Source organism: Bombina bombina, chromosome 2 (genome assembly GCF_027579735.1).
Source record: "Bombina bombina isolate aBomBom1 chromosome 2, aBomBom1.pri, whole genome shotgun sequence".
NCBI lineage: Eukaryota > Metazoa > Chordata > Amphibia > Anura > Bombinatoridae > Bombina > Bombina bombina.
This window is the reverse complement of record NC_069500.1, coordinates 838483673-838496695: the sequence shown is the minus strand read 5'-3', so window position 1 is coordinate 838496695 and position 13023 is coordinate 838483673. Positions and strand designations below refer to the sequence as shown.

General features: G+C 40.8%; 1 protein-coding gene across 2 annotated transcripts in view; it reads right to left on the bottom strand.

Annotated features, from left to right (window-relative positions):
- Positions 1-13023, bottom strand: part of KDM4B (lysine demethylase 4B) — a 233457-nt gene that overhangs the window by 63559 nt on the left and 156875 nt on the right. For both annotated transcript variants that reach the window (XM_053703174.1, XM_053703173.1), the window contains 2 exons: positions 6223-6419; positions 5869-6023 (listed from right to left, as the gene is read on the bottom strand). In XM_053703174.1, coding sequence (XP_053559149.1) covers positions 5869-6023; positions 6223-6419 — 352 coding nt within the window. The remainder of the gene's footprint in view (positions 1-5868; positions 6024-6222; positions 6420-13023) is intronic.

Sequence of the window (13023 nt, the reverse complement as noted above, 5' to 3'; positions counted from 1 at the left end):
GGAAGAGTCCATGGTTGGCAAGTAGCCATCCGAACAAGATCCGCATACCAAAACCTGTGAGGCCATGCTGGAGCCACCAGCAGAACAAACGAACGCTCCTTTAGAATCTTGGAAATCACTCTTGGAAGAAGAACTAGAGGCGGAAAGATATAGGCAGGATGATACTTCCAAGGAAGAGACAATGCATCCACTGCTTCCGCCTGAGGATCCCTGGATCTGGACAGATACCTGGGAAGCTTCTTGTTTAGATGAGAAGCCATCAGATCTATTTCTGGAAGTCCCCAGAATTGAACAATCTGAAGAAATACTTCTGGGTGAAGAGACCATTCGCCCGGATGTAATGTTTGGCGACTGAGATAATCCGCTTCCCAATTGTCTATACCTGGGATGTGAACCGCAGAAATTAGACAGGAGCTGGATTCCGCCCATACAAGTATTCGAGATACTTCTTTCATAGCCAGAGGACTGTGAGTCCCTCCTTGATGATTGACATATGCCACGGTTGTGACATTGTCCGTCTGAAAACAAATGAACGACTCTCTCTTTAGAAGAGGCCACGACTGAAGAGCTCTGAAAATCGCACGGAGTTCCAAAATGTTGATTGGTAATCTCGCCTCCTGAGATTCCCAAACCCCCTGCGCTGGCAGAGACCCCCATACAGCTCCCCAACCTGTCAGACTTGCATCTGTTGAGATCACAGTCCAGGTTGGAGGAACAAAAGAAGCCCCCTGAACTAAACGATGGTGGTCTGTCCACCACGTCAGAGAGTGTCGTACATTCGGTTTTAAAGATATTAATTGTGATATCTTTGTATAATCCCTGCACCACTGGTTCAGCATACAGAGCTGAAGAGGTCGCATGTGAAAACGAGCAAAGGGGATCGCGTCCGATGCAGCAGTCATAAGACCTAGAATTTCCATGCATAAGGCTACCGAAGGGAATGATTGAGACTGAAGGTTTCGACAAGCTGAAACCAATTTCAGACGTCTCTTGTCCGTTAACGACAGAGTCATGGACACTGAATCTATCTGGAAACCTAAAAAGGTTACCCTTGTCTGAGGAATCAACGAACTCTTTGGTAAATTGATCCTCCAACCATGTTCTTGAAGAAACGATACAAGTCGATTCGTATGAGATTCTGCTAAATGTGAAGACTGAGCAAGTACAAAGATATCGTCCAAATAAGGAAATACCACAATACCCTGTTCTCTGATTACAGATAGTAGGGCACCGAGAACCTTTGTAAAAATCCTTGGAGCTGTTGCTAGGCCAAACGGCAGAGCCACAAACTGGTAATGCTTGTCTAGAAAAGAGAATCTCAGAAACTGAAAGTGATCTGGATGAATCGGAATATGCAGATATGCATCTTGTAAATCTATTGTGGACATATAATGCCCTTGCTGAACAAAAGGCAGAATAGTCCTTATAGTTACCATTTTGAATGTTGGTATTCTTACATAACGATTCAATATTTTTAAATCCAGTACTGGTCTGAAGGAATTCTCCTTCTTTGGTACAATGAATAGATTTGAGTAAAACCCCAGACCTTGTTCCAGAACTGGAACTGGCACAATTACTCCAGCCAACTCTAGATCTGAAACACATTTCAGAAACGCTTGAGCCTTCACTGGATTTATTGGAACGCGAGAAAGAAAAAATCTTCTTGCAGGAGGCCTTATCTTGAAACCTATTCTGTACCCTTGAGAAACAATGTTCTGAATCCAAAGACTGTGAATCGAATTGATCCAAATTTCTTTGAAAAATCGTAATCTGCCCCCTACCAGCTGTGCTGGAATGAGGGCCGCACCTTCATGTGGACTTGGGAGCTGGCTTTGGCTTTCTAAAAGGCTTGGATTTATTCCAGACTGGAGATGGTTTCCAAACTGATACCGTTCCTGTAGGGGAAGGATCAGGCTTTTGTTCCTTATTGTGACGAAAGGACCGAAAACGATTAGCAGCCCTATATTTACCTTTGGATTTTTTATCCTGTGGTAAAAAAGTTCCTTTCCCCCCAGTAACAGTTGAAATAATAGAATCCAACTGTGAAACAAACAATTTATTACCTTGGAAAGAAAGGGAAAGCAAAGTTGACTTAGAAGACATATCAGCATTCCAAGTTTTAAGCCATAAAGCTCTTCTAGCTAAAATAGCTAAAGACATATACCTGACATCAACCCTAATGATGTCAAAGATGGCATCACAAATAAAGTTATTAGCATGTTGAAGAAGATTAACAATGCTAAGAGTATTATGATCTGTTACTTGTTGTGCTAAAGCCTCCAACCAGAAAGTTGAAGCTGAAGCAACATCCGCCAAAGATATAGCAGGCCTAAGAAGATTACCTGAACATAAATAAGCTTTTCTTAGAAAGGATTCAATTTTCCTATCTAAAGGATCCTTAAAGGAAGTACTATCTGCCGTAGGAATAGTAGTACGTTTAGCAAGAGTAGAGATAGCCCCATCAACTTTAGGGATTTTGTCCCAAAACTCTAATCTGTCAGATGGCACAGGATATAATTTCTTAAACCGTTTAGAAGGAGTAAATGAATTACCCAGATTATTCCATTCCCTGGAAATTACTTCAGAAATAGCATCAGGGACGGGAAAAACCTCCGGAATAACTACAGGAGGTTTAAAAACCGTATTTAAACGTTTAGATTTAGTATCAAGAGGACCAGATTCCTCTATTTCTAATGCAATTAAGACTTCTTTAAGTAAAGAACGAATAAATTCCATTTTAAATAAATATGAAGATTTATCAGTGTCAATCTCTGAAACAGAATCCTCTGAACCAGACAAATCATCATCAGAAACAGAATCAGAATGATGATGTTCATTTAAAAATTCATCTGAAAAATGAGAAGTTTTAAAAGACCTTTTACGTTTACTGGAAGGAGGAATAACAGACATAGCCTTCCTAATAGATTTAGAAACAAAATCTCTTATATTAACAGGAACACCCTGAGTATTAGATGTTGATGGAACAGCAACAGGTAATGGAACATTACTAAAGGAAATATTATCTGCATTAGCAAGTTTATCATGACATTCATCGCAAACAACAGCCGGAGGGACAGTTACCACAAGTTTACAGCAAATACACTTAACTTTGGTAGATCCAGCATCAGGCAGCGATTTTCCAGAAGTAGCTTCTGATTCAGGGTCAATCTGAGACATCTTGCAATATGTAATAGAAAAAACAACATATAAAGCAAAATTTATCAAATTCCTTAAATGACAGTTTCAGGAATGGGAAAAAATGCCAATGAACAAGCTTCTAGCAACCAGAAGCAAATAAACAACTAGACTTAAATAATGTGGAGACAATAATGACGCCCATATTTTTTAGCGCCAAAAAAGACGCCCACATTATTTGGCGCCTAAATGCTTTTGGCGCCAAAAATGACGCCACATCCGGTGACGCCGACATTTTTGGCGCGAAAACGTCAAAAACATGACGCAACTTCCGGCGACAAGTATGATGCCGGAAATGACAAAGAAAATTTTTGCGCCAAAAAATTCCGCGCCAAGAATGACGCAATAAAATGAAGCATTTTCAGCCCCCGCGAGCCTAACAGCCCACAGGAAAAAAAGTCAATTTTTAAGGTAAGAAAAAATGTTTAATTCATATGCATTATCCCAATAATGAAACTGACTGTCTGAAATAAGAAATATTGAACATCCTGAATCAAGGCAAATAAATGTTTAAACACATATATTTAGAACTTTATATAAAAGTGCCCAACCATAGCTTAGAGTGTCACAAAAAATAAGGCTTACTTACCCCAGGACACTCATCTACATGTAGTAGAAAGCCAAACCAGTACTGAAACGAGAATCAGTAGAGGTAATGGTATATAAGAGTATATCGTCGATCTGAAAAGGGAGGTAAGAGATGAATCTCTACGACCGATAACAGAGAACCTATGAAATAGATCCCGTAGAAGGAGACCATTGAATTCAAATAGGCAATACTCTCTTCACATCCCTCTGACATTCACTGCAACACTGAGAGGAAAACCGGGCTCCAGCCTGCTGCGAAGCGCATATCAACGTAGAATCTAGCACAAACTTACTTCACCACCTCCATGGGAGGCAAAGTTTGTAAAACTGATTTGTGGGTGTGGTGAGGGGTGTATTTGTAGGCATTTTGAGGTTTGGGAAACTTTGCCCCTCCTGGTAGGAATGTATATCCCATACGTCACTAGCTCATGGACTCTTGCTAATTACATGAAAGAAATAAAAAAAAATAACAGTTCCCAAAGTTGTCCGGCTGGAGATATATTAATGGGCACACTTCACTGTCACTGACTCTCATACCTCAGCCACTTGTACAGTATCCTCAACCAATTCCGGAACGCCATGCCTCAGTAAACACAGTCGGAACATGTCCCAAAAATACGGCAAAACACCATCTCAGCTTAGAGACCGGAATCTCCACGCAAACTACTTCCAAGCCATCAGCAGCCCTGCCGCCTTGTGTCCAGTAAAGTGGAGGTAAATTCGAAAGCTCCGTCTTTGGATTATTGATGGTGGTATAACAGCAGTTGGTATCATGGGGGTCTGTTGTGTGATCTGGTAATGTGGTGTTCTCCGGGTAGAGCTCGCTAGGAATGTCATCTTCACTGGATGTTGCGGATGGCTCTAGTGTCTGGCGATCCAATACTGTTGGTTGAAGGTGGCAAAGAGATACTGCCCAGGCGTCTTGCTGGGAGTAAAGTTTTGCGTTAGTTTCCTCTTCATGAACAGCAGGATTGTAAGCAGCCATCTTTGTTATGAAAACACCGATCCACAGTAGAATGTAGCCTGAAGAAATGCTCTTCTAGTAGTAAGCCAATTGCTTCCTGTAGTTGCTGCATGTTTGCCCCCAGGGTGAATAGATAGGACCTGGCTGTAGTTTAGTATCTGAGGGATATATATGAGAATAAACAATAGGCACAAGAAGTGCCGCTTAACGACATGGCCCAGAGAGCCCCGCCGGGGGTATAGTTGTTGCTTAGATGTTGTAGCAGTTCCAAGCGCTGATGCCAACAGCAATTCAGACAGATTGTGGGCTTGTTTTGTACACCATCATCAGGAGAGTTAGATTCTACGAGTTATTTCTCTGAATAAAGTTGGTGGCAAGCGATTTGCAAAGATTGCAGATGAAAAGCTGGAGCAGCATGCAGTGATGCGTCCTATCATGGGCGCTGCCCGGAAGTTCCCCCCCGTTCAGGTGATATTTTCTAGTCAGCTTTTTACAGATATGATGCATCACTTAAGTACTTTAACATTTGAGTATCATGTCCCTATAAAGCACTTCAAGGCCTATAATAGGGTGAAATAAGGTACTTATATGTCCAAACCTAAAATGCCTGACATAATGGTCCCCAAGCTATAATATACCCATAAGTGTAAAACGTTGAACCAACAGGAGAGGCTAGGGACTGTGGTCCTTGCAACACCTGTGTCAGGCCTGTGACTAACTTCCATAGGGTGTTCTTGTGCCACTACCCATACTGTCCAAACAGTAGCTCTCTGAGGGGAAAACTGTGGCTCAATTTGTTCTGAAAACCTCAGTCACAAACACCTGGAGCACCTCCCTTCTAGTTTCCAGCAAGGTGGGCGGGGTTTTACGGGTTCTGCGAGTTTTGGGATCCTTGCCTCCTCCTGGTGGCCTGGAGTATAATTTACAGAAGTAATGGATCATGGACTCTCACAACCTTTATGAAATAAATAAATAATTAATGTACATTGCACTAATGGAAAATGTACACATTTTTTGTTATTTATATACGAGTTAATCATGTCTTTGGAGAAATCTAATTGTGATCAAAAAATGATAAGAAAGATAAGATGGGCACCTTCTGTCTTCCAGCAATTACTTACTTTTACTGCAAACTGTGCTGGCTTCCTCCTCTTCTCCACTCTTTTTATTTTCCTCATCCTTTCCATCTAGCACCAGGTCAGTTCCTAACACCTCCCTGAGCAGATTCTGATCCTGTGCCTTATGTCTGCGAGGCTGCGTGCGTTTCCTGTATGGCCTAAGGGATAGAGGTAGACAGAAAATCAAGCACATACAAGACAGATGGGCCTATTCTAAGTAAAAACTAGACACTAATTCCTGTGATAGGTGACAAACAAAAAACTGGCACTGCCTGTGAACGTACAATAAAAATGTTGCCTTCAAAATGGATGTTACCCTCTATCAACAGCCTGCCTACGTCATTCCAAAACTTTTACCTGCGGCCAACCCTATTCTTCATCAGAGCTTTTCTCTCTATCCAGGCCTCTAACTCAGGACTACTGAGTTCTGTTGGTTTCAAATGGTCCAGGAGGGTGATATCTTTTCCCTGTTTCCACAACTCATATCGATCAGGCTGAAGAACTTTTACGAACACATCCATTGAAATTTTCACCATGTCTTTCCGACATGTGCACTAAGAGCAAAAGAAAGCAAGCATTAGTAGAAGGCTTGGACAACATATAGAGGGAATGAGGAGAACTGAAATAAAAACAGTAAAATGCTTTAAAGAAATTGATATCAAATACTAAAGCTTCCATACTCTGTTCACTAAGTTGCACTCACCAATGAAGAATGGCCCCTTTTCTTTCCTAGGACATGGAGAGTCCACAACATCATTCCAATTACTAGTGGGATATTCAACTCCTGGCCAGCAGGAGGAGGCAAAGAGCACACCAACAAAGCTGTTAAGTGTAACTGCCCTACCCATAACACCCAGTCATTCTCTTTGCCTATGTCAATGGAGGCTGTGCGAAGTTGGTGTCTGAAGATTTTACTCCTTTTATGGGTACTTTTCCCTGCAAGCAAGGATTGGGGTCTAGCTGTGTCCATGTGAATCTCTTGAGTAAGAGTAGTGGTGGCTTTGAGCAGTTAAAAGGCGATGAGGAAGTCTTTGCTTTACTTTTACCACTTTGCTACCCCTTTGTAGAAAGCCAGAGTTGGTTACTCTGTTCTTTCTTTTCCTACAGGTGCATGACAGGGAGTGAAGCGCCTGCCACACCTAAGGAGCAGCATCAGTCCTGCCCTTGGATCTAAGGTAAGTGCCTTTGCCTTCTAGGAACAGAAGGATAGCAGCACTTTAGATGTTAATCCTCTTTTTTCAGATCTTTCCTTTGGGACTTAATACTGCTTATTAATTAAGGATTCATATTGAGGACATGGCACTTGAGTATTTTTATATAGTATGAGACTCAAATATGGGGTGTTCACTTTGCCAGGGGATTTCATGGGTTAACGATAAAGGAGTTCTTTATTGGCTACCTACTACTATATTTATGCTCATAGGTTTAGAGGCTTAATATATATACAGGACTCCTCCTTTTCATTATTGGGGCTTATGTTAAACTGTTTTAATAACTGTCTTTATATTTTTCCCATTTTTCAAACTGCGGTTTCTTCGCGCTCTTTTTAGAGCTGTGTAAATTTCTGTGACACAGTTTTCTCTGGCTACCCGCTCACGTGATAACCGCACTTCCGCTTTTACGGAGTGGAGCAGTTGGAGAGTGTTTTGTGCAGCCGTCTTTGACTCAGCTTGTCAGTCTTCTGTTTCAGCTCTGTTTATCAGCTCACTGGATTACCAGAGGAGAGAAATCACTACTAGAAAGTTGCCTTTACTAGTGGGATATTTTTTCTGGCCGGTAGGAGCTTCAGGCGACTGAGGCAGTTTTTCAAAGTTATATTTATATATGTGAATCCTTTCAAGTGCTTAATGTTTAATATTTAACTGAAGAATTAAAATTTATTTTTTGAACATTGCTAGTGGACCTGTTATTCTAAGCTTTGGATGCAGAACAGGATCAGTCTATCTCTATGGATAGATGTTTGCTTTGTTTAGACAACCAGATTGCCCTACCTATGCAGTTTTGTTCCTCATGTTTAGCAAAAAATATTAAAATGTAAAGAAAAGACTTCCGGTGGGCGGGCCGCTGGAACGGTCGCACAGAAAAGGAGCTCCGTAGTCGCTACAACAATAAGGGCAAATATAACAAAAAAGGCCCACTCCAACAACTACCTTAGGCAGTATAAACCTTCACCTGTCAGGTAGAGACCGAGGAGGGAGCCAAAAGATCTGCTCAACCACGGGAGTTTAAATTTCAAATAACACGACTGCAGCGCATCAGGACCTATACACACGGCGGTAAAAAACAGCGCAGGTTAACTCACCACAGCGAGAGGTGGTGGCTACAGCTGGTGACATCGGACAAAAGAAGAGAGAGGGGAGAGAAAGCAGATTAAAACCCAGCATGTTACATAGGATCTAGAGGAGAATACCCGACAATGGCAAAGGACTGAAAAGTTAATTCCCTCCCCTAACAATCCACAAACGGCCTTGCCCTGGCAGAGCATGGGAAACTGCATTCATGGGCTGCATTGATCCTGATCCCAGGAGTGAATGTTATTCATGATACCTAATGAATTTCAATTTGCAACAGAAACAGCTGCCCCAGAGGATGCCCATAGGCATGAGGAGATGTTTAAATCTAGTACATAATTCATAATCTCTGTGCAAGAATACTTTCATACATTGAATAAAGGGGAGTTGTGGTAACTTGGTATTTTAACACCAGGACACAATACAGGGGGACTGCAGCTCATGCAGACAGGGCAACTCTTATCTGGTCTCCCTAAAGTGATCACTGTATGCAGAAATATTACAGCAGCTTTCAAAAGGCTACAAGAACAATGGCAGCCAGACATAAGCAAACTGACAGAAAGTCTAAACATCACTCAGAGAACCCCGCACCAGTGGACAGCAGAGATATTGAATTAGACACCACAAGTCAAGATCCACATCCTATTGTTACACAGCTTTCTGCTCTATTTCTTCCAAAGATGGGACAGTTACAGACAGGCATGGATGCAATGGCGGCGGACTTAAAGCAAATCTCCAATAGAATCACTAGAGCTGAACATCGAGTATCAGAAGTCAAAGATTTGCAAAGATCTCAATCCACAAGCCTCACAGCCCTGCAAAAACAAAATGCAGCATTATCAGAGAAAATAGATGATCTAGAAAATAGATTGCGTCGAAATAATCTTCGCATAGTAGGGCTCCCAGAAACGGTCGCCAGCTCAACCCTTATAGACTTGGCAGAAAGAACGCTGCCTGAACTCCTAAAGCTGCCAGATAACTCGCTTCCATACCAAGTGGAAAGAGCGCACAGAGTGGGGATTGCAGATGGAAATAAAGACCAGGCGAAGTTCCCACCAAGACAAGTAATGGTCAAATATCTAAATTTCAAAAATAGGATCGCCATCCTCAGGGCATATAGGCAGAATGGTCCCAATATTGTTTGAGGGGAAAAAGCTACTAATATTTCAGGACTGAAGTCAGCAGGAGAAGACGGGAATTTGCACCTTACTGCAGGACACTCATGGATCAAGGGAGACAAGTATCACTGCTGTACCCAGCAAAATTGAGAAATCACACATCAAAATGACATAAATTCTTCGAGTCTACAAGGCAACTACAAAGATTCCTAGAGGAGGAAGAGAAGGAACAAGCTGCAAGCGAAAATGCTCCTGATTAAATAGTGAGAGCCCAGGATCCATGCTAATAGAAACAGATATTGACAGCAGATAAGAGCCATAGGCCCAGCAAGTCTGCCCGATATTACCTAATAGTATAAACTTATCTAGTTTGTAGGATAGCCTTATGCTTGTCACATGCATTTTTAAAGTCCCCTACAGTGTTTGTCGCTACTACCTCTTGAGGAAGTTTATTCCATAAATCAATCACTCTTTCTGTAAAGAAGTGCTTCCTCAAATTATTCCTGAATCTACTACCCTTTAGCTTGAGATCATGACCCCTAATACTCTTTAAGGAACGGCAACTCTGTGAGAACTATGTTATTTAGTAGGTATAGGCCTATGTAGTTAATTTCATACATATCATCTTATGGGTGAGGGAAGTATAATATGTTTTCCTTTCGGGATTTGAAATGTTAACAAGAATGTTAGTACTAGTAGTTGTTGTTTATTTCCTTTTAGATTTTGTTTTTGATTGTCTTTTCTATGCAGCCCTGGATAGTAGCTCAATAACATGTAATCATGCTAAAATGAAATGTGACGGTCTGTATCTGTGTCATATCATCCATGATTCTAACTATGTGATCACCCTTTTAGATAGGAGAGGGGAATGGGGGAATGGTAGAATAGAGTGGAAAGGAACCGATTTTACATCCATAAGACTTGCCAGAACTGGACAACTGACGGTAATAAGCATTTAAGAGAGAAATATGACCACGGTAAGGTACTTTCTTCTTCACAAGCTCATCCCAAAAATGAGTAAAAACACACCTCACCTTAACTTAATTGCCTGGAATGTGGGGGGTATAACGTCACCCATTAAACGCAAAGCAATTCTGAAACACCTTAAAACTATAAATGCAGATATAGCCTTCTTAGAAGAAACCCACCTATCCCAGATTGAACATCAAAAATTGAAACAGAATTGGGTGATTGAATTTACACCCCATTTGAATCTCGTAGAGCCAGAGGAGTAGCCATTCTTTTTTTTAAAAAAACTCCCATATATTATCATTAACAGAGATATAGATAAGGAGGGGCGTTATATCATACTACAAATTAAGGTACATGAATACAGTTTAGTGTTGTGTGGAATATATGGGCCGCCAAATCAGAAACAGGAGTTCTGGAATATGATACATAACAAATTGTTGCCATTTCTAGATCTTCCAATAGTAATAGGAGGTGATTTTAATATTGCCCCGCAAACGCCTCTGGACAGATTTAGAGACCCCCTGTCGGAGGGAACCACCCCAACCGACACTAATTACTCTAGGAGAGATTCCTGTATCATGACCAAATTCAGGAATACGTTAGAGCTGAGACACATCTGGAGAGATAAAACCCAGAAGTTAAAAATTACACTTGCCTCTCTACATCAAAATACCCCCTCTCTCGTATTGACTATTTTCTAATATCCCCCTCCCTGACCCCAAGAGTAGAGCGCACAAAAATACAAGACATAACACTTTCAGACCACATGCCTATCCAGCAGGTGATGAATCTGAATATACCAGAAAGGAGGATGAATATCTGGAGATTCTCATCATATCTCTATAATGATGCCAGTTTCCACACCTTCTTTAAAGGGCCATAAAACCCAAATGTTTAAACACTTGAAAGTGATGCAGCATAGCTGTAAAAAGCTGACTAGAAAATATCACCTGAACATCTCTATGTAAAAAAGAAAGATATTTTACCTCACAAGTTTGTCAGTAGCCACATCCCATTGTAAAGGACTTCTAAGCAGCAAATCAGTATGTCTGTCCCGGGAGAGCGGAAGGGGCGAGCTTACGTGCACTCTCATCTTATTTCCCTATTCAGTTTAAAGGAAGTTTACCATGAAATCTCATGAGAGTTAAGTGAAATCTCATGAGATCACAGTAAAAGAGTTCGTGACCTCAGCACTGCTGATGCTTATTGGCTGCTGTTCATTTCTTCATGTTTTTTATTTTTTTACCTGCAGCTGGGCTGCAGCTGAGCATAACTTTTTACACAGAACTTACTCTGCTGAGCTGAGGAGATTGTGAGGTAAAATATCTTCCTTTTTTACATAGAGATGCTCAGGTGATATTTTCCTGTAAGTTTTTTACAGTTATACTGCATCAGTTTCAAGTGATTTAGCATATGAGTATTATGTCCATTTAACAAGGAATGGCAGCATTATAAGGAAGCCAATCAATCTCACAATGATCAGTCGATGCTTTTTTGGCAAGCTGCAAAGGCAGTCCTGAGGGGAGCAGTTACATCATACACTATAAAACTAAAAAAACAATATAAAGCGAAGTCGGACCTTTTACTCCGTCAACTTAAAAATGCATATAATAAATACTTAAGATGTCCCACCATACCAAATAGGGGAAAATATTACCTAGACAAACGACAAAGAGACACTTACCTTTTAGATAACTCCTTGCATACATTGAACAAAACGTCAGGATTTTATTACAGACATGATAACAAAACAGGTAAATACTTGGCGGCATTGACAAAAATATTAAGACCTAACAGTATGATAACAAACATAAAAGTGGGAGACTCTGTGAAGTCAGACAATGATACAATCTCGAGAGCCTTCATAGAGTATTATCAATCCCTTTACAACTCAACACCCATAGATACAAATCTAAGAGACCACTTTTGGTCAGACCTAAATTTACCCCAACTGCCAATTACAGACTCTGACACACTGAGCTTACCCATAACAATGGAGGAAATAAATATAGTCATTAAAAACACTACTTGCGGTAGATGCAGAGAAGGCCTTTGACAAAGTCTTATGGAAACATTTATTTTACTCACTAGAGAAATTTGGAATTCAAGGGAATTTTGTACAAATTATTAAAAGGCTCTACTCTAATCCCAAAGCGGCACTGATCATCAATGGCAGGGTCTCAGAGCCCTTTAGGTTACACAGGGGTACTAGACAGGGATGCCCTCTATCCCCTCTCCTCTTCGACCTAGCGTTAGAGCCATTAGCTATAAAGATTACAAATACTATACAAGGTCTTAAGATAGGCTCAGAAACAATAAACCTGTCATTGTATGTGGATGACATGATTTTAGTAGTCCCCAATCCAAGAGAAACCTTACAGCCCCTAATAACCCTCATTGAAAATTTTGGGAAAATTTCAGGTTATCAAATAAACAACGGAAAGTCAGAACTTTTGTGGCTACACCCCTTTGGAGGAAAGAAACTACACAATTACCAGTTTAAAATAGTCAAGGACAGTTTTAGATATCTAGGCATACAATTGAATAGAAACCCACATAAATGGTATGATCTTAACTTTAAACAGTTGATCACATCCATTGTCTCACAGCTGGAGTCTTGGGGTGGTCTTCCCTCTCGGGAAGGATTAGCGTAATCAAAATGACAATCTTCCCCAAAATCCTGTATACTCTCCAGATGCTACCACTTATATTGAAAAAATCAGATCTCAACACACTTAACAGGGCAATACTGACTTTCATATGGAGACAAAAGAAAC